The sequence below is a fragment of the Denticeps clupeoides genome, chromosome 2, assembly GCF_900700375.1.
Source record: "Denticeps clupeoides chromosome 2, fDenClu1.1, whole genome shotgun sequence".
Taxonomy (NCBI): domain Eukaryota; kingdom Metazoa; phylum Chordata; class Actinopteri; order Clupeiformes; family Denticipitidae; genus Denticeps; species Denticeps clupeoides.
The window spans coordinates 21,742,940-21,760,236 of NC_041708.1; the positions used below are offsets into that span (position 1 = coordinate 21,742,940).

Consider the following 17,297-nt stretch of genomic DNA (forward strand, 5'->3'; position numbering starts at 1 on the left):
ACACGTTAGATGTTTCCCAGAGAGACAAATCAAACAGAATCCACAGTGAGAGAGAAAGAGCATCCGATAAAAAAGCGAGTATGAAAAGTGAGAAGATGAAGAGCTAAAAAAATCGCAGTAGTTAGGAAATCTTGTCATCTAGGAAAGAGAGTCTGAAATGAAGATTGTTCCCTGATCTGACGCATATCACTCCATGCAGAGTGGCTTTGGGAGTTTTGGGGAGCAGGGGTGAAGACCCAGGGTGTTTTACTCCTCTTGTGTGAACTGCAGCTGTATTTCCCAGGGTTTCATGCATCCGTGTGAAGAAAGCATCCAGAGGAAGGACCCCAGATGATGCCGTTTTCAGTTTTTAAGTGCTGGGAAGAGAGCACTCTCTACTTCACCCTTCCTTTTTTTTTTTTTTTTTTTTTGCATGTGTGGTAGACAAACAAATATTACTTGTAATCAAGTGGTAATATGTTACATACTACATGGCATACTACATATTTATATTAAATAGATTAGGTGTTATATGCAACATATTACTCATATTACTCAACAATTTTGCAATAAAAAACAATGTGTAAAACAGTAAAGGTGCAAACAGTGTGGGACAGTGATGGCATTGAAAAGTTGTCCATTCACAAGTATCAAAAAAGCTGCATTTGGCCTGAAGCTCCTCAGTGGTGGGTCTGCATCATCCAAAACAAGTTCAGTGGAAAGCTCTTTACTTCCTGCTTCGCGCAGCACTGGCAGCCTTGTTGCCAGAGCGACGGACGGGTACCTTGGAGACGGGGATGCGAGTGCGGGGTGGGCCGTCCACCGTCGCTGGGGGCTTGCTGGAGGTGGGGCTGACACCGGAAGACAGCGCACCCTGACTGGAAGAGTGGGTGGGTGGCACGTGCCTGACACTCACCGGGATTTTGGAGTCACGGGGAAGGCTGGTGCTGCCCTTCATGGAGCGGAAGGATGAAGACGATGAGGAAGACTGGGCCTGAGATGGTGGGCTGTGTTTTACATTTCCACTGGGAGGCGACGGAGAGCTCATGTCTTCGTCATCAGAGGCGATGGCACCCGGGCTGTCAGGGTCGTAGAGGTCATAGAGGGCATCACCTGAGCAACTGTCCCGTGTGAGACCGCCATCTCGACGCAGAAAACCACTTTCTTCATCTTCTGGACCAGGAGTGGGGGAGTCCCAGTACCCCTCATCGCTAGGCGGAGCGTCTTGGGGGTCTTTGTCGAATGGAGGTGGGGAGGGATGTGCTGAATGCGGTTTGCCTGCCCTGCTGCTTCCACTAACTGGAATCTTACTAAGCCCCAGCCCCTTCACAGGAGGGGTCCTCTTCTCCACCCTTGGATGGGCATGATGGAGCACAGGGTCAGCTCGGGGCAAGGCTGGAGAGTCCTCGCCCTTCTGCGGCAGCATGTGCCACAGCCCCTGCATGTCGGCGTCATCCACCCCCTCAGGACTGGCCATCTCCTCCCCTCCGCCCATGTAGGCCACCACCCCACTGCCCTGCTGTGGCTTTGGGGGAGTGGGCCGTACGCGCTGGTGGAGTGGGATGTAGGCGGCGGCTGGTGGAGCGCCGATGCAGGTCACCTGGGTGGCGAGCGGAGGTTTGGCTGGGGAGCACCGCTCTGTAACACCTCCCACTCCGCTGACCCTGCGGACCCCTCCACCACCTCCTCCATTGCTGCTTCCTGTTCCACTGCTGGTCACACTGATTCCATTTCCGTTTCCAGCATCCTCCTCAACGTCAGCAATGATGTCTCCACAGCCTGTCAGAGAGTCAAAGCTCTTGAGAGAGGTGACATCAGTGAACATGGAACAGAGGCGATCTACAGAAGGCTCAGAAGGGGGGTCAGCAGCACTGCGATCCAGGGGAGGGGTCACAATGCTGTCTGGAGCGGAGGAAGCGGTCAACCTGGCTGGGCTGCAGTGTTTGACAGTAGGAGACCCAGTGTGAGGAGCCCTGAGTTTGGAGGCCTGTGAGGACTCCTGACTGCAAGCTTGCTGTAGGGAAGGAAGGGTCTCCTGCTGTGGGTCCTGAGTTGGTGCATCCCCGCTCCCGCAATCACTCGTGGCAGCAGAGCTTCCGGAAATGTCCTCTGTGGGATGTAGCTGTGGCTCCAGGATAAGAGTCACATCGTCCTTGATTTCCACACTGCTGGATCTTGAGCCCAGCATAAGATCTCCTTCCTTAACCTCCTGCTGAACCTCCCCTATGTCCTCTTGACCTGCCTTTTCTTTCCGACGCCAGCGCATGCTGCTGAACAACCCCTTCAGCCCCCGACCCCTGCGTCCCAGGGTGGCTGAACCCTCCACTGCCCGGGTGCTGCTGCGTCTCAGCAGGGTGAAGAAACTGAGGGACTTCGAGATGGAGCTCCGTGTCTGTGGCACCGAGCCGGTCTCCAGAGCAGCGCTGTGGAGCTGGTCACTGCTGGCTGATTCCTCTTTCTTGTGTCCCTCCAGCTCAGAGGCTTTTGTGGTCTCGGCCATTAAGCCATCATGGGTTTTGCTACGAACCAGATCCACCATCTTTCCAGCTGACTTGCCACCCCCCTCCCCTTTGTTTCGAACCGAGAAGATGCTCGGCATGCCCCCGCCGGACTTGCGCTTGCCAAACAGCTTGAAGGCAGCTTTGTTGATCTTCCCGGATGGCTGGGGGTCACACAGAGGCGGTTCGCTGCACTCCGTCTGCACCTCCATGACTGCTGGTGCCCAGTGATGCTCTCGGCCTCCCGGTCTCTTGCCTTTTATCTTGTGCGCCCCCTCTCACCTTGTCTGTCTGTCTCTCTCTCTCTCTCTCTCTCCGTTCCTCCCTTGTTCTCCGTCCGTGACTGCCTGTTGGCTCCCTCCCTCCCTCTCCCTCCGTATCCACTCGCTTCTGCCGCTCCTGACAGTCTCTACGTTTACTGGGAGGGCTAAGCAGCTTTCGTCAGCGCCGGCAGGCAGCCAGTAGCCCACTTGTCCCCGCCCCCCTTCCCTTCCAACCCGTCTGCTCCAAAGCAAACCCCGCCCATCCCCCCCAACGTTGGATCTTTTTTTCTGTCCAGATCGTTTCATTCTTCACCCGCAGACTTATTGGCTCTAGATTTGTGAAGAGTAGGAACAAGCTGTCACGTGTCGGAGGAGAACGCCTTATGTGTGTTTTTACATTTCGGATAGCAGCACTTGCTCCGGGATTTGATAGAAATTACCGTGGCAGATTTATGTGGAAATGAAATTATGCACATTGTGGTAGAATTTATTTTTTTTTTTTTTATTACAGCATTAAAGTAAACAAAACTGAGCCTGGGAAAATCCCTTTCAGATGCAGCAACTCTGGAGAAGGCGGCTGAGTGACTGCACTGCTGTCTTTGTTCAGGATTTAGCTAAAACCGCTGACTGGGAAAATTATTATGGGGATAAAGAAGGGATGTGGATTTAGAGAAATATTTCAGCTGGTTATACTAAACCCCTCTATAAACACACACACACACACACACTAAAGTGTATGTCAACAAGACTCAGGGGTGTTATTGATATTTCTCTGTGATTAAGCCTTCTTTGTGTCTCGGGCCGTCCTGTCCTGTCCGCTGTCCCCTCAGCCCCATCTGCACTCTGACATATGGACACTCCAGCAGTTATGACAACCTGCTGTCCGGTTAACAGGTCCTTGTCCTAGTGGGTGTGTGTGTGTGTGTGTGTGTGTGTGTGTATCCTTCTCAGATGGCACACGACAGGGAGGAAAATGCATTTGTAAGCAATATAAGCAACAATGAGGTGTTCTTGTGACAGCAGGTTGTTCTGGATCCAGCCGAGCTTGAGGTTGAGTAATGAGCTTTGCGGGATGGATTAGAAAAGAATTTTCACACGCCTGAATGTGTCATGCGGGCCACCTCATCATGGACCTTGCTGCTAACAACAACCAAAAAAAAAAAAAAACATGCTGTAAGGTGCAGCAAAGGTGCGTGCGTTTTTTTTATGTCAGACTGAACTTGCTGCATCACTTACGATGTTCAACTGCCAGCTGATTCCTAAAACCCCCGCTTCCACCTCACTGACCTCAAACAATGTCGGTATTTACCCTCCACTGGCCAGAGGTTTCACCCGGGGATCCTGCAATGTCTGTCATACACACCATTCAGAAGAGCGAAAGCCCTGGTTTGTGACGTGGCTTCTGCACGTGTGAGTGTGTGGACCACACTTTGCTGGCAGAAGATGGAATGCATGTGTGATCTGTTAATCGGCATGTCTGGGCTGTACCTCCCCTCATTGCTTCACTGGGGTGGGTTGGGCCCGTTTTATCAGTTCTGCTGCACTCTCTAAAAAAAATCTAGGTCACGGTATCTGGGTTGCAGGCTACAGGAGGCCCATGCTAATCAGAACCACATGAGGGGGGGAGGGGGGGGACAGGAGGGGGTTGAGGAACCACCTACATGACACCACCAACCTAGTTGATCCATTAACGTTTCCTTTCAGTTGGCTGAGTTCAATATTTGTCTTTCACTCAGTTTCACTACACTACTTTCACTACAGACAAATTTAACACATACACATGCATACACATTGAACAAACAAATACAAAATGTATAAATACATTATAATTTTTCTTAGTCTAGCACCCAACACTCTCCGAGCATGCTCTTCAATGACAAGTCTAAGCCTTATCAGGGCTCTTAGTTTGTATACTTGATATTCTATAGAAATCGAACGAGAATTGCTGGTGTCTTCCCATTGTAAGTCGCTTTGGATAAAAGCGTCTGCCAAATAAAGTAAAGTAAAGTAAAGTAAATCCCTCCCTGCGTGACACTGAGCGAGACAGTGAGGCCGAAGATGCTCTGTTTGCTGAAATACACGCACAACACATTAGTGTTGCTTTATTACATTATGAAAGGGTTCAATGCCGCTTTTATGCTCTTTCTTCTGCTGCAAGTCACAGGCATCAATGTTGACTCTGTTACATCAAACACTCCGCCTTCTAATGAACAAGGGTGGCTCTGGACCGTCACGGCAACCTAACTTTTGTGAGGTTGGCCTTTAAACACACACAAGACAGCAATATTTCTCAGATATTTGCATGAGTAACTCAACACAAGATCAGAAATATAGGGGTCTATATGTCATTCTTGAACGTCAGATTCACTATAGTTCTCCAATCAAAGCACTGCTAATCTGCAATCTACATGTTTGGTCTGGTCGTGGATGATTATAACTGAGATCACGCGTGTGATGTTCACTGACGGCTCAGTGAAAAAGATGCCTTACAAAGCAAAAACCTAGTCATTTGTAAGGTGGTGTAAGATTAGCCAATTTGTAACAAAACGAGCCAAAGAAAATAATTATTGACGAACCCAGATGTTATAGGTGTGTTCATTTCTTAAAAGTATGTTAAAAGTAGTGGCAGCAGTTAGGCACAAACAGGCTTGGTGAGTTTTGCCGCATTTCTTAGGAACTGTCGTCTGTGCAGTTGCAATGTGCACGTGATGTATTCAGTGAGAGCTGTGAAGATCATCTTCTGGGAATTAAAAAAAATTATTGTACACAAACAAAAAAGGGCTGGGTGGGAGGGCATTTCCTCTCCAAGATGCAGATAACTAGCTGTTCTTCCTCGTTTAGTTCCTGTTTATTTTACATGACGCAACGCTGTCCACCATAGTGCTCACACACTCACAGACTATGCAGACACGGCCTCATCTGTGCGTGTTTTTTCAGTAGAAAACGTGGGGGTTGGGGATCTTCATTATGGATTAGTCTGACCCTACGGGGGAGGGGGGTGTCACCCAGACTGCATTACCAACCTTTGGAATGACCTGCTACTGCCATAGAGTTCTGCTTTTTTTCCTGGGTGGCATCAACAGCAATTTCCATTGGACCCTACAATGTTCGCAGATGGAAAAGTAAACAGAACGCCCACAAAGCCCACAGTTGCCCGGTTCCTGTGAGTAAACCTGATTTTGTAAACCGATATAAACCACCACTGCACATTTTGCGAAGGTGCCTTCTCATCATGTTAAACAGTATGTTTTGCAGGGAAATATTAGATAGTAAAAACCCCTGAGTATGTAAGAGCCTGTGGACACTTTGTACTCGGAGGGACTGGTAGGTTTACACATGAAGGCTTCTGTACACTCCCGAAGGATCACGCTTGTTTGAGCAGAAGGGTTGTACACTACATCACAAAAAAGGGAAAGGTTAAGGTAAATACTGTTCAAAACCAAGTTGGTTTTACTACCTGGAGACACATTAAAGGCCTGACAGTTGCGGTTTCCAGCCCCCACCAGCAGCATTATGAAGGCCACGTTAATGCATATCAGTGTTTTAGAGCGCTGCGTAAAAGGGGCATTAATGTTTGATGCTTGCTAAGTGCAGGGGCGAACCAGTCTAATGCAGCACAGTTCCCACGCGCAGTAGGTGACCCTGCTCTACGCAGTTTTTTCTTTATCTTTGCACTACTCAAGAACATAGAATATTAATACTAATCTTTAATACCTTTCTTTAGACAGACACACACACACACACACACACACACACACAAACAAAAACACTTGGGATTTCAAATGACATTAGCACAGAAGTCTCCCAGAAATCCATTCTAACCCATAAGTGGGTCCCTGGGGTCTTAATCCATAATCATCAGCCCACTCAGTTATAGGTGCCACCACCCGAGAACAGCCATACATCCTTCAGAGCAAGGATAAGTAACAACAGGGTAGAAAGCTTTTAACAGTCCGAGACGGGTGTCTGAGGAGGGTGCAATAAATCATGGGTGTTTCCCACTGACAGGCTGACATTATGAGCTGATGTGACCCACTCTGCTCTTCCGTGACCCGTAACTGACTTCTGTAATGTTCCATGGGGCGAATGTGACCTTTGCAGTGTTCCATGGCGACCCTACTAAAGCATCTTATAGGAACATCATTGCAGTGATCCTTCATCATGAAGAAGAACATCAATCTCCATCCTGCAGAGTAACATTTCACATGCTCTTCAGGCACAATTCCAGTTTCCCCTGAACAAATAAGGAAACGTTACTGAGTCAGTCAAGAATTTCGCCATCCCTTCATTTATTCACTTTAGTGCTTTTGTCATTCTTTAAAAAAATTATCTGTGGGTAGATAATAGCAGATATAATGTTTCCTCTATAATGATTTTACAGTACATATTAGTTCATTCATTCAATCAAAATATGGCAGCCAGCACTGAGATTACTGCTGCCAAAGAGCACAGACATGACACAGGCAGCTGGACTCTCTCTCTCTCTCTCTCTCTCACACACACACACACACACAAAAACCATTCTCTGGTCACTGAATCCCTATATTATCTACAAATACCCATTATTTTTTATGTTTTTTTTTCTTTTATATGTTCCAGTTCGGCGCCAGTCCAGTACCAGCCCTCAGCAGGTCATCCTGGCCACGCCGAACTCCAGACTGACCATAGCAGGCTCAGGCTTTGAGCCACACGAGAGAGGCAACTCCCCATAGCCGTTCTCTGTAGCGCTGCCGCCCTCTACTGTCCGATCACCGTCACTGCCCACAGGAATGTCCTCCCTTGCTTCCTCTCCCTCTACCAGCTCGTCCTCATCCTCCTGATGCACCTCCTTCCGACTGAACGGGGCCCCCAGGATTAGGGACTTTGGCCGTGGAGGCAGGGCACATTCCCGGGGGGAGAGCCGGACCTCCAGGGGCGAGGTGCTGACACCAAGCTTCTGTAGTTTCTGTAGAGACACAGAGGGAGCAGGGGGGCATGCTTCAACCCGGAGGAAAATAGGGGTCAACAAACTATGTAGCAGGATGTTAAAAACAGGTGTAAAAGGAGCGGGAAGGGCTAGTCATACAGGGGACAAGGGGGGAAATAGCAGCAGGCAGAATAAGAGCTTCGCTCTATAGAGACTCAGAGACAGGCTGAGACGAGCATGAGAAATTACATGAAAGATGGCACTCACAGCCTGCAGGTTCTGAGCTATGCTCTCCAGTTCTCTGTTGTTCTCCTTCAGGGTCAATGCTTGTTTGAGGATGGACTGTCTGGGGTGCATGGGCCGATCAAACTGGTGGTACATGTTCCTCCAGAACCTTAAAGCCATACAGAGATCAATAATTGGCATTTGGACTTTAATACAAATTAACAAGAATAATTCCACCATTTCTCCTTTTCGATACTCAACTGCTATTAATGCAGTAAATTCATGGGAAACAGCATGTTAAAGTGGATTAAAACTCACTTGAAGTGGCAGGGCAGTGTGGAGGGCTCAAGGACAGGGTTGGTATAGCCATAGCTGGGGCAGTACAGAGGGTTCAGATAGTTCTGCTGCCCACTCAACAGATGGGCCCAAAGTGAATGGGTCTTCTCCTTCACCCTGAAAAAACAAACATGCACACGCTCTGCTCAGCCTATGTAGAACTAATTTATGCATCTGAAGAGTGCGTTATTCTGTACATGTGCTTGTCTGTGTTCATTTCGATCTACACTCACTGCAGCTCCTCTCTCTGGCGCTGGCTGTTGCCCAAAAAGTTGCCGAACTGACAGGAGTGCACGTGTTCGTGGATCTGGATTAAAAACCACTCGCTGAACTGGAAGGCCTGAGGGAACTGCTCAGTCAGCTGCCACACACACTCCAAAAACTGGGTGAAGATCGGAGACACCTCCTTGGGGTCACCATCCAGCTGGTCGCACCTGCACATGAGAATAGGATGGCACCTCATTAACAAGAGAGACAATATCCCAGATGGCCTGAGCTTCAGGTCAGAACAGACAACAGGAGATTAATAGAGATGTAGGGAGCCACCTATCACACCACAGATTAAAAAAAATCAAAGCACAGGAATCACAAATCTTTTGGGAAAAGATGCTTCCATGGTAGAGGACATAGGAGTCATTTTCATTTGAATGTTATTTTAATCTGGACATATTTGTCTGGAACATCTTTATTTCAAGTAACTTAGGAAATCTGCCTTCTAGCATGACATATTAAATGCTCCTTTGTAAATACTAGCAACCAAAGTGGCTCATTAGCTTATCTCGATAAAGCACATTAAAAAGAGTTAAGTAATTAATTAATCCCACCTGTCTGCAAACTTGTGTCCAAAAGAGATCCAGTCCTTTTCAATAAGTACCTACAGAAAAAAGCCAGAGAATCCATATTACAACTGAAACTACTGTGCATGGGGTGAAAAAAAAAAGTACCATGAGGAAATCTGACATAAAAACACACTGGTATATGCACTAAAGGAGAACCAGTAGGCCTGACTGTCTGGACTATAGGGCTGGACCTCACAACATAGAGGTTATCTTTTTTAGGGGAGTGGGACCTGCCTTGATTTGCATTGCAAAAGGTAGGCTGAATTCTCAAAGCATGCTGGGACAGGTTCTGTGTCAGGGGGACTGAGGGAAGAATATCTAATGGCCACATTGGATGGGGTCAGTCAGATGTGTTCTGGAGCTGGGGGAGGGTTGGTTGGTCATACCATGAAGCCCTTGATGGTGCGGTAATAGGGGTCCATCAGCAGGGAACCCAGGGAGCAGACCTGAGCCGTACGATCCCATCCATCTGAGCAGTGTACCAGAACACTGGCGCCCTCTACTGTCACAGCCTGCACCCATCAGAATGTGCATATATATATATATATATATTGCATCTCATTGAGACTTACAAACAGAATGACAACAGAGGATCGAAAGCAACTTCAGTGCATCACAAACCCTGGTGAGAAAGATGGCCGCATCCACTATAGCCTTAACATGCCTCAGCCAACCAGAGTTTTCCAGTCCCACGAGATAGTCAGTCACAGAGAGTGCACGAGTACCGACCACTGAAAGAAATTAAAATGAATAGTCTCCTTATTCTGTCAGTTATAAGCTATAAGAAACCTACTAATTAAAATATACTCCTAACCTTCCTGCAGCTTCTGCAGACTGCTTCTCATGACGTGGATGTTCTCAATCCCCACAAACTGGAAACGGATGTTGGAGTAGTTGTCTTCATTTTCGTAGCCTTTTCCAGCAGCACGATTGGCCAGAGCATTCAGCTGCAGCAAGACCATATATTTATTAGAAATATGCAAACTAGTCAAACAGGCCTACACTGTTGTATTTTAATGCTGGCCACAGTGGTAGTACTTGGAGAGCCATTTGGTACTTACCACAAAAAGTAACAATGCTCTAATCATACAGCCTTCCTCACATTAAACATAACAAGTGTTAAGTCACTGGCGTACCCAGGCTCAGCACAGTATGATGTTGCCGTGCTTGTTACCTTGGGCCGAGTGTCTATGACATAGATGTAACGGGTGTTGGGATTGGCCTTGCTGACTGCCTGCAGCATGTGCTCGTCTTCCAGACAGCGAGCACTGAAGCCAGACAGAGGCTGGCTGCTCCGGCACACGGCTGCCTGTAGAAGGAGATGCAAAAACATGACAAATCAAAACACATTTAAGCTTCCTTAACCTCAAAAAGTAAAATGATTCACTGTGGGAACAGTTTAGGATCAAAATTTAGCCTGACATTAATATTTGTGCCCCGCCTGATCCTCATTCCCATAATGATATAATGTAATTTAAAGAGTAATCTATTAAAAACAGACAAGAGCTGGGTGGTGACAGTCTACACCAAGGTCACGCCCATGCTTGTTTGGCCAGTTCAGTGACTCCTGATAAGAAGCATAATTCATGCATGTGTCTGTGTGTCCTTGTTCTTCTGTCTATTGAGTTTCAAATGCTTCCAAATATGTAGATTAAAAGATTTGATATTGGTTGCTGAAGTTATGTTTAGGGTTTTAGTGTTGGCAAAGATTTTAGCCTTTTACAAAACTTATTACAGCAAAGCATCTTTACCTTCTTCTCCTGGTAGAAATAGGTGAGAACTGGGAACCGCCCTTTGCTCCTGAACTTGGAACTGCCCATGATGATGGGTTTGCTGGCCGTGATGGGGACATATAAATCTCGGGGATATGTCTCACACACCTACACACAAAGCAAACAAAAGCTGTGTCTGAGACAGGGTAGGAAAACCTCATCTGTGAGTTGGTTTTCATGATGAGACCTGTTCCCAGGTGTTACAGCAACCCGTAGTCTGAAAACAAGACTTAAACCAGTCCGCTGTGCAGCCTAAATTAAAGCAACCCCACTGCAAACACTAAATCAGATTTGGCAGAGACCACATTTCATTCCTCTATTAGGCCTCCTAATGAGAGGCTGGATCCTTGTTCTTGTGCAGTCACGTCAATGTATGCACCCACCTTGTAGTCTCGGTTCACGTCGGTCAGCTGCCATTGGTCACATGGTACACCCATTCGCTCAAACTCAGCAGCAAGGTCGATGAGCTGCCAGCCCTCCTCCCTTTGCCGGTCATTCTGCTTGGGGTTGTAGGAGAACGCGTACAGCTCATCATAGGACTCTACAAACGGGGGCAGGAACGCAGTCAGCCATACAATTCCACACCAGCCCACTTTTAAACTGGGCAGAGACCAATTCACAAAACATACACCTGGCAGAGTATAAACTACCCACCCAGTCTGCAACCAGTCTGAAAACTACAATTGAACTGCCCACTGGGACCAACCTACCAGGCCGCAGCAGTCTCAGCAGGGAGCTGTAAACGTCGTGACAGTCCCTCTCGCGTGGGACAACAAAGTGCACCATGCGGAAATTACGGCACTGGATGACCAGCGGGCAGCCACTGGTGGTCAGAGAAAGTTTCTCCACTGATGCAATGTGATGGTGCAGGATCTATTGTGTGAGAGAAAGAGAAAGAGGAAAAAAAAGACATGTTGACCTTGGTGTCCCAAACAGAGTAGCTGACCTATAGGAAGGGTCCTAAATTCCCATCAGACAGTGATTACATTTACATTAATATTTACAGCAATTATCAGACGCCCTTATCCAGAGCGACTTACAATCAGTAGTTACAGGGACAGTCCCCCTGGAGCAATTTAGGGTTAAGTGTCTTGCTCAGGGACACAATGGTAGTAAGTGGGATTCGAACCCGGGTCTTCTGGTTCATTGGCGAGTGTCTAGCCCACTAGGCCACTACCACCCTGATTACTTTTGGTTAAAATTAACTGCGATCTCCAGAGTTGTGAAACGCTGAAACGTTTATATATATTAAGATTCTTCAAGAATTTCTTGATAGGACAGAAAAATACATTTCATTTTTTTCTTAATAATTAAACAAACCACAGCCACTGGAATTTTAATCAAATTGTGTGGCGACCCCCGCTGTGCTTCCCACTACTAATTATGGCCATTGAAGGAGTAATATTAATCTTACTCGATATATTATTACAGTGGCATACAAAGGTTTGCTTAAATATCTGTTTCTGTGAATAGTACATTTGAACTGGTATTAAATTTTGCATTCCACAGAATATTATTGTACACTGTATTAGATTAACATAATTAGACTATATTGCATATATCAGTAACAAATACATAAGTACAACAATTTCTCTATTCAATGCCAACTGTAGTCAGCATTAAGATTGTCCTGAATTTTCATGTCCTCCTGTTGTTCATTCAGCATACAAATGATGGTAACTTTTGTCCCAGTCTGTGAAAAGACACAGAGCTTCAAGGTGCAACATTACCATATTCAATACATTCAGAGGGTTGTCTACCGAGTGGCCTGGTCTGCAAAGCTATTTAAATGCGCATTGATCTGCATGTTCATTAGGGCAGTGTCGCAATCCGACATGGTCGGTGACTTTCAAGCTGTTTCTTTTGAACAATTTCAAAGTGTTTGCCCAAGCAATGTGACAACTCTCAAGGCCACAGTGTCATCATACAAGGGGACAGAAGGCCCATTGCAAATTAGGCACCATTAAAAGATGTGGAAGTGAGCGATTTCAACATCTCTGCAACTTCCAGGCAGAAAACGCTGACCTCAATGCGTGTCAACAAGGCAAGCTGCACCACAATCTTCAATTTTTAATGACACTCACACAGCTTCATTCGTTTCAGAGCTTCCAGATTCCTCCCTGCGTGGTACCACCGACGGACTGTTATACAGCAGAACCAGGCAGGAAATGAGGAAGAGTTTCATTCACACCAGTGACCATCTTACTGACTAAAATCTGTTTTATTAACAGCCTCTGTACAGGACTGATTGAGGGGTAAGATAGCATGGACCGCGGTGATAAGACTAAACGCTGGCAGGCTGAGAGTACATTTACATTTACATTTACATTTACGGCATTTATCAGACGCCCTTATCCAGAGCGACTTACAATCAGTAGTTACAGGGACAGTCCCCCCTGGAGCAACTTAGGGTTAAGTGTCTTGCTCAGGGACACAATGGTAGTAAGTGGGATTTGAACCTGGGTCTTCGGGATCATAGGCGAGTGTGTTACCCACTAGGCTACTACCACCCAGAGAGAGTAGATGAAGCCAACTGGTAGATTGGGTCGTGACCTGAGCCACATACACAATCACCATTAGTTCTGGTTCAGATATCCACTGTCAAGCCCTACTAACCTCGTTACCACAGTTTAATCCAATGTCTCAGGGAATAAGAAGCCACAAATAACACACTTATGCTCGATGGTTCCACACATTATGTAGCCTGACTGACCAAGCAGCCAGATGTGTCTACAGGATGCAAGTACCATGCATTTCATACACTTTAAATTGAATAGCAGGTTTGAGCCTCCCATTGTCCTGAAGAGTGACTGTAATTCCTCATCTGTAAATCAGTTTGGATTAGTGCCTTGGCTAAATGGACACAATATGTAATGCGACGTACCCATATCTCCTGGGCACTGGTAGAGTTGCTCTCCACGAAGATGAGATGGGTGGCAGTCAGGTGCAGCGTTCCTGTGGTTGACTTGTTGCTGAAGCGATCCAGCAGCCTCACCTGTTCTACCTATGAACAAAAACAGCATATTCACCTTCACAATGCATCACTGGTCAGATGAAGATATCCAGAGCCACCTCAGGTCACTCTGTTAGGGAGCACAGGACTAAATAAGTTACTCATAGACAGCAGCAGCACTTTCACATACAGTGGGTATGGAAAGTATTCGACCCCCTTAAATTTTTCACTCTATTATATTGCAGCCATTTGCTAAAATCATTTAAGTTCATTTTTCCTCATTAAGAAACACACAGCACCCCAACAGGATTGTTGAGAATATTGCAGGTTTATTTAACAAAGAAAAACTGAAATATCACATGGTCCTAAGTATTCAGACCCTTTGCTTATATACAGTACAGGCCAAAGGTTTGGACACACCTTCTCATTCAATATGTTTTCTTTAATTCTTTCATGACCATTTACATTGGTAGATTCTCACTGAAGGCATCAAAACTATGAATGAACACATGTGGAGTTACGTAAAAAGTGGAGACCTGGCCTCCACAGTCACCGGACCTGAACCCAATCATGATGGTTTGGGGTAGCTCAATACTGAAATCATTCACATTTTTCTAGAAATCTAGTTGAGCTAATACGGCAACTCAGATAAATGCTGAGAAATGCACTGATTTACTAGAACAGCACTGTTATGCAGCTCGACTGGTGCAACGTTGCTGACCATATGTCAGCTTGGAACATTCACAAAAATGCCAACTCGTTTCACAGAGGGTGACATGCTGCAGCCACCCATAAAATGGGTAATGCATAAAAACTTTCCTCTTGTAAAAGTCAGACTGGTTGATCTTCTTCTTGCTTTTACTTCAGAAAATTATTGTGAGGAGTCTGGGGGTTTTAAAAATAGGATGCTTTTAATCTTGTATAAGATGGAACAACCCCATTAAGAATGGATAGTGGATTGCTCTGCACTTTTATCAGCAGAGAATGTTACATAATAAGATAGAGGAGATAGTTCTCTAATGATCACATCAGTTCATGCTGCAGAAACAGGGCTTCCCGTCAAGATTTCTATTGCATATGCAACTACCATTATAAGTAAACAATTTAGAAAAAGAATGTGATTATGACAGAAAAATAGATGAAAATTTATTATTTCCAATGATTACATTACCCAATACAACACAAAACCCCAATTAGGCATTGCCTGTTCACAAAGCAATTCTCTGATGGCCTTGCAACAATTGTGTTAAATTTAAGACATGATAAATGTCATTGCAGTAAATGTAGTGGATAACCTGTAATATTGTGTTAGAATTTAGCATTACAGTATTACGGGAAGCAGACAATTCAAACGGACCATAATTCTTCTTAATAGTCCACCAATATGGGATTATTATAAATTGTGGAATTTATCGAAATGCTCCTTAACCAAACAGAAGTCACATGTACTGCACACTACAAGAGCTTTGCCAAACTTTAACTACAGTGCAATATGAGACTGCTGCGAACCTGGACACTTTTCCTATCCAGGCCCATTTTCCCACCACAATACGTGCCCTCAAAAGTTCTCCAGAGGCATCAGAAGCTGGTATTAACTGTCCAACCGCAGATTAAACCATATCAGATTACCAAGCGGACAACTACCTTCTCACCCAGCATCATTATTAACAACAATTTATTTTTGTGTAGCCAAAATTCATTATTAGCACTGCAATTCAATGCTCCTTGGATGTGGATAGGTTAAGAACATATCCCAAAACTCCATTCAGACAATTCAAATGGTCCTGTGTGACCCGGCAACTGACCTGCAGCTAAGCAACCACTCTACAATCTGAGCCGCAACTCACAGGAAGTTGAGCAAGAGATGCAGCAGTGTCTTAAAAAAATAACCCCCGGAAAGACAAAGTGATCTCCTTGTGCTTGTTGGTTAATGAAAGATTTTCCACACAGCCCAACCCATATTTACCCTGACATACAAACATATCACAGTTTGCGTGTTTTATATATTTATAGTGGAATATGTAAAAAATAAATTGGGGGGGCTTTTTATATAGGTCTTAGTGGTCCTCTCATACTGTATCTGAAGTCTTTCCGAAATTCAGTCTTGGTGCAGAATTACAGCTACTTTTAGCCAGCCGCACAATGAGATTTCCCCGGGAATGCGCCGCTTCTGTGTCTGTAGCTTTAAATGCTAATGAGGAAGAAAGCGGCCTATAGAAGCGAGCAGGTATTCGCAGAAATGACATCATCCTCACCCTTCACCAGCCAGAATAATTGGCGCAGGCGTGACGGAACTAATATATACATTTGTGCTCATTTTTATCACAGAGCAACTGCAATGCTTTGCAAGTTTTGAAGCCATGGCGATCGATGGAGTTCCTTTTTGGGGGGAGGGGCGGGAAATTGTCTGGGCAGACAAAGTGCGAGAAACAGGAGGTAACCTTCTAATGTTCTAAAAGGAATCTTTGCATTCCTTTAAGACAAGCATTTCTGCAATGATAGAAACTACACAGATTAGTAAATTAATCTGCAACTATTTAAATTATTATTCAGAAGAATGGTTGCTGCAACTGCAATGTAGCAAATTATGCAGTAGCTACAATAGAAAATAATAATACAATTTGTATTATAGTGGAATTAATATAACTGTTTTTTTTTCTGGTAAATATTTTCTCTAGGCCATGCCTGACACAACATGACTGAACATATCTGAGGTCAGGAATATCGAATGAAAATGCAATTTTTGGACACAATCTCCAGGATTTGCAGACAAGTGACACATCAACAAGCATTCAGATCACAGATGAAGCTGTGTGACTTGTTTACGACCAAAATACCTTCATTCAGCAGCAGGATTATTGCTGCATACTGGTGCTAATCAGGAAATGCAGGATTTTTAGCCTTTTCCTACCCATACTTCGATGGCCATCTCTCGTTTCCCTGCGCTGAATCATCACATGCGGTGAGCTCATGTCCTGTTCTCACTCCTCGACAGACTACGGTGATTATTAAACAGCTAACCACTAAACAGATGCACATTCAACTTTAAGCAAATTCCGCATTTAAGTAAGAAATATTCCACCGCCACTTCTCTCTTGAACAAAATTACTGACGGAGAAAGAAAACACTGCATCTCGCCCTCTTTTATAAGACGTGCAGTGGACAAGAGCTCTTTTTTAATTCTGGTCTTACAGTGTTATAGCATCGGCTCCAGCTGACGACAGCGTCTACAGGGCCAGCTTTCTGCTTACCTTTGACGTCCGTATGTGCTCCATACTGCCGACGGAAGGGCTTCTCCGAGCTGGCTATGATTTTAAAAAGCGCCGTAAAGAAATGCGTTCGCGCATCGGGCGATGCGGGGGAGCAACACGACACGGGCGCTATGCGAGGGCGCCACATACATTCACAACAATTTCGTTTCCATTTGCTTCCCAGCCCTTCGGCAGCTATGCGCTTCCTGTTTGGACGCGTCGCTCCGCCCCCGCACAGAGCGGACTGGAAAGATGGGGGAATTGTAGTTTTTAAG

General features: G+C 45.6%; 2 protein-coding genes across 2 annotated transcripts; both read right to left on the bottom strand.

Annotated features, from left to right (window-relative positions):
- Window positions 1–377: 377 nt before the first annotated feature.
- amer2 (APC membrane recruitment protein 2) lies at window positions 378–2,827 on the bottom strand. Its single transcript, XM_028969540.1, has one exon. The coding sequence runs from the start codon at window positions 2,687–2,689 to the stop codon at window positions 707–709; it is 1,983 nt and encodes a 660-aa protein (XP_028825373.1). The 5' UTR covers window positions 2,690–2,827; the 3' UTR covers window positions 378–706.
- A 4,185-nt stretch (window positions 2,828–7,012) lies between these two features.
- mtmr6 (myotubularin related protein 6) lies at window positions 7,013–17,220 on the bottom strand. The gene is made up of 14 exons (XM_028967749.1): window positions 17,023–17,220; window positions 13,703–13,822; window positions 11,529–11,691; window positions 11,202–11,359; window positions 10,798–10,926; window positions 10,221–10,355; window positions 9,861–9,993; window positions 9,668–9,777; window positions 9,433–9,558; window positions 9,032–9,081; window positions 8,441–8,641; window positions 8,190–8,324; window positions 7,914–8,040; window positions 7,013–7,685 (listed from the first exon to the last, which is right to left on the bottom strand). Exons 1-14 carry the CDS (start codon window positions 17,044–17,046, stop codon window positions 7,365–7,367), a joined length of 1,932 nt encoding a protein of 643 aa, XP_028823582.1. The 5' UTR covers window positions 17,047–17,220; the 3' UTR covers window positions 7,013–7,364.
- Between the last annotated feature and the right edge of the window lie 77 nt (window positions 17,221–17,297).

Excerpts from the sequence above, each read along its gene's own strand:
- amer2 (XM_028969540.1), bottom strand. The coding sequence starts at position 2,689 with ATGGAGGTGCAGACGGAGTGCAGCGAACCGCCTCTGTGTGACCCCCAG.
- mtmr6 (XM_028967749.1), bottom strand. The coding sequence starts at position 17,046 with ATGGAGCACATACGGACGTCAAAG. Across the intron at positions 9,559-9,667 it reads CGGCCATCTTTCTCACCAGG|GCTGTGACAGTAGAGGGCGC; the intron begins GTTTGTGATGCA and ends TGATGGGTGCAG. Across the intron at positions 7,686-7,913 it reads TAGCTCAGAACCTGCAGGCT|AAACTACAGAAGCTTGGTGT; the intron begins GTGAGTGCCATC and ends GTGTCTCTACAG.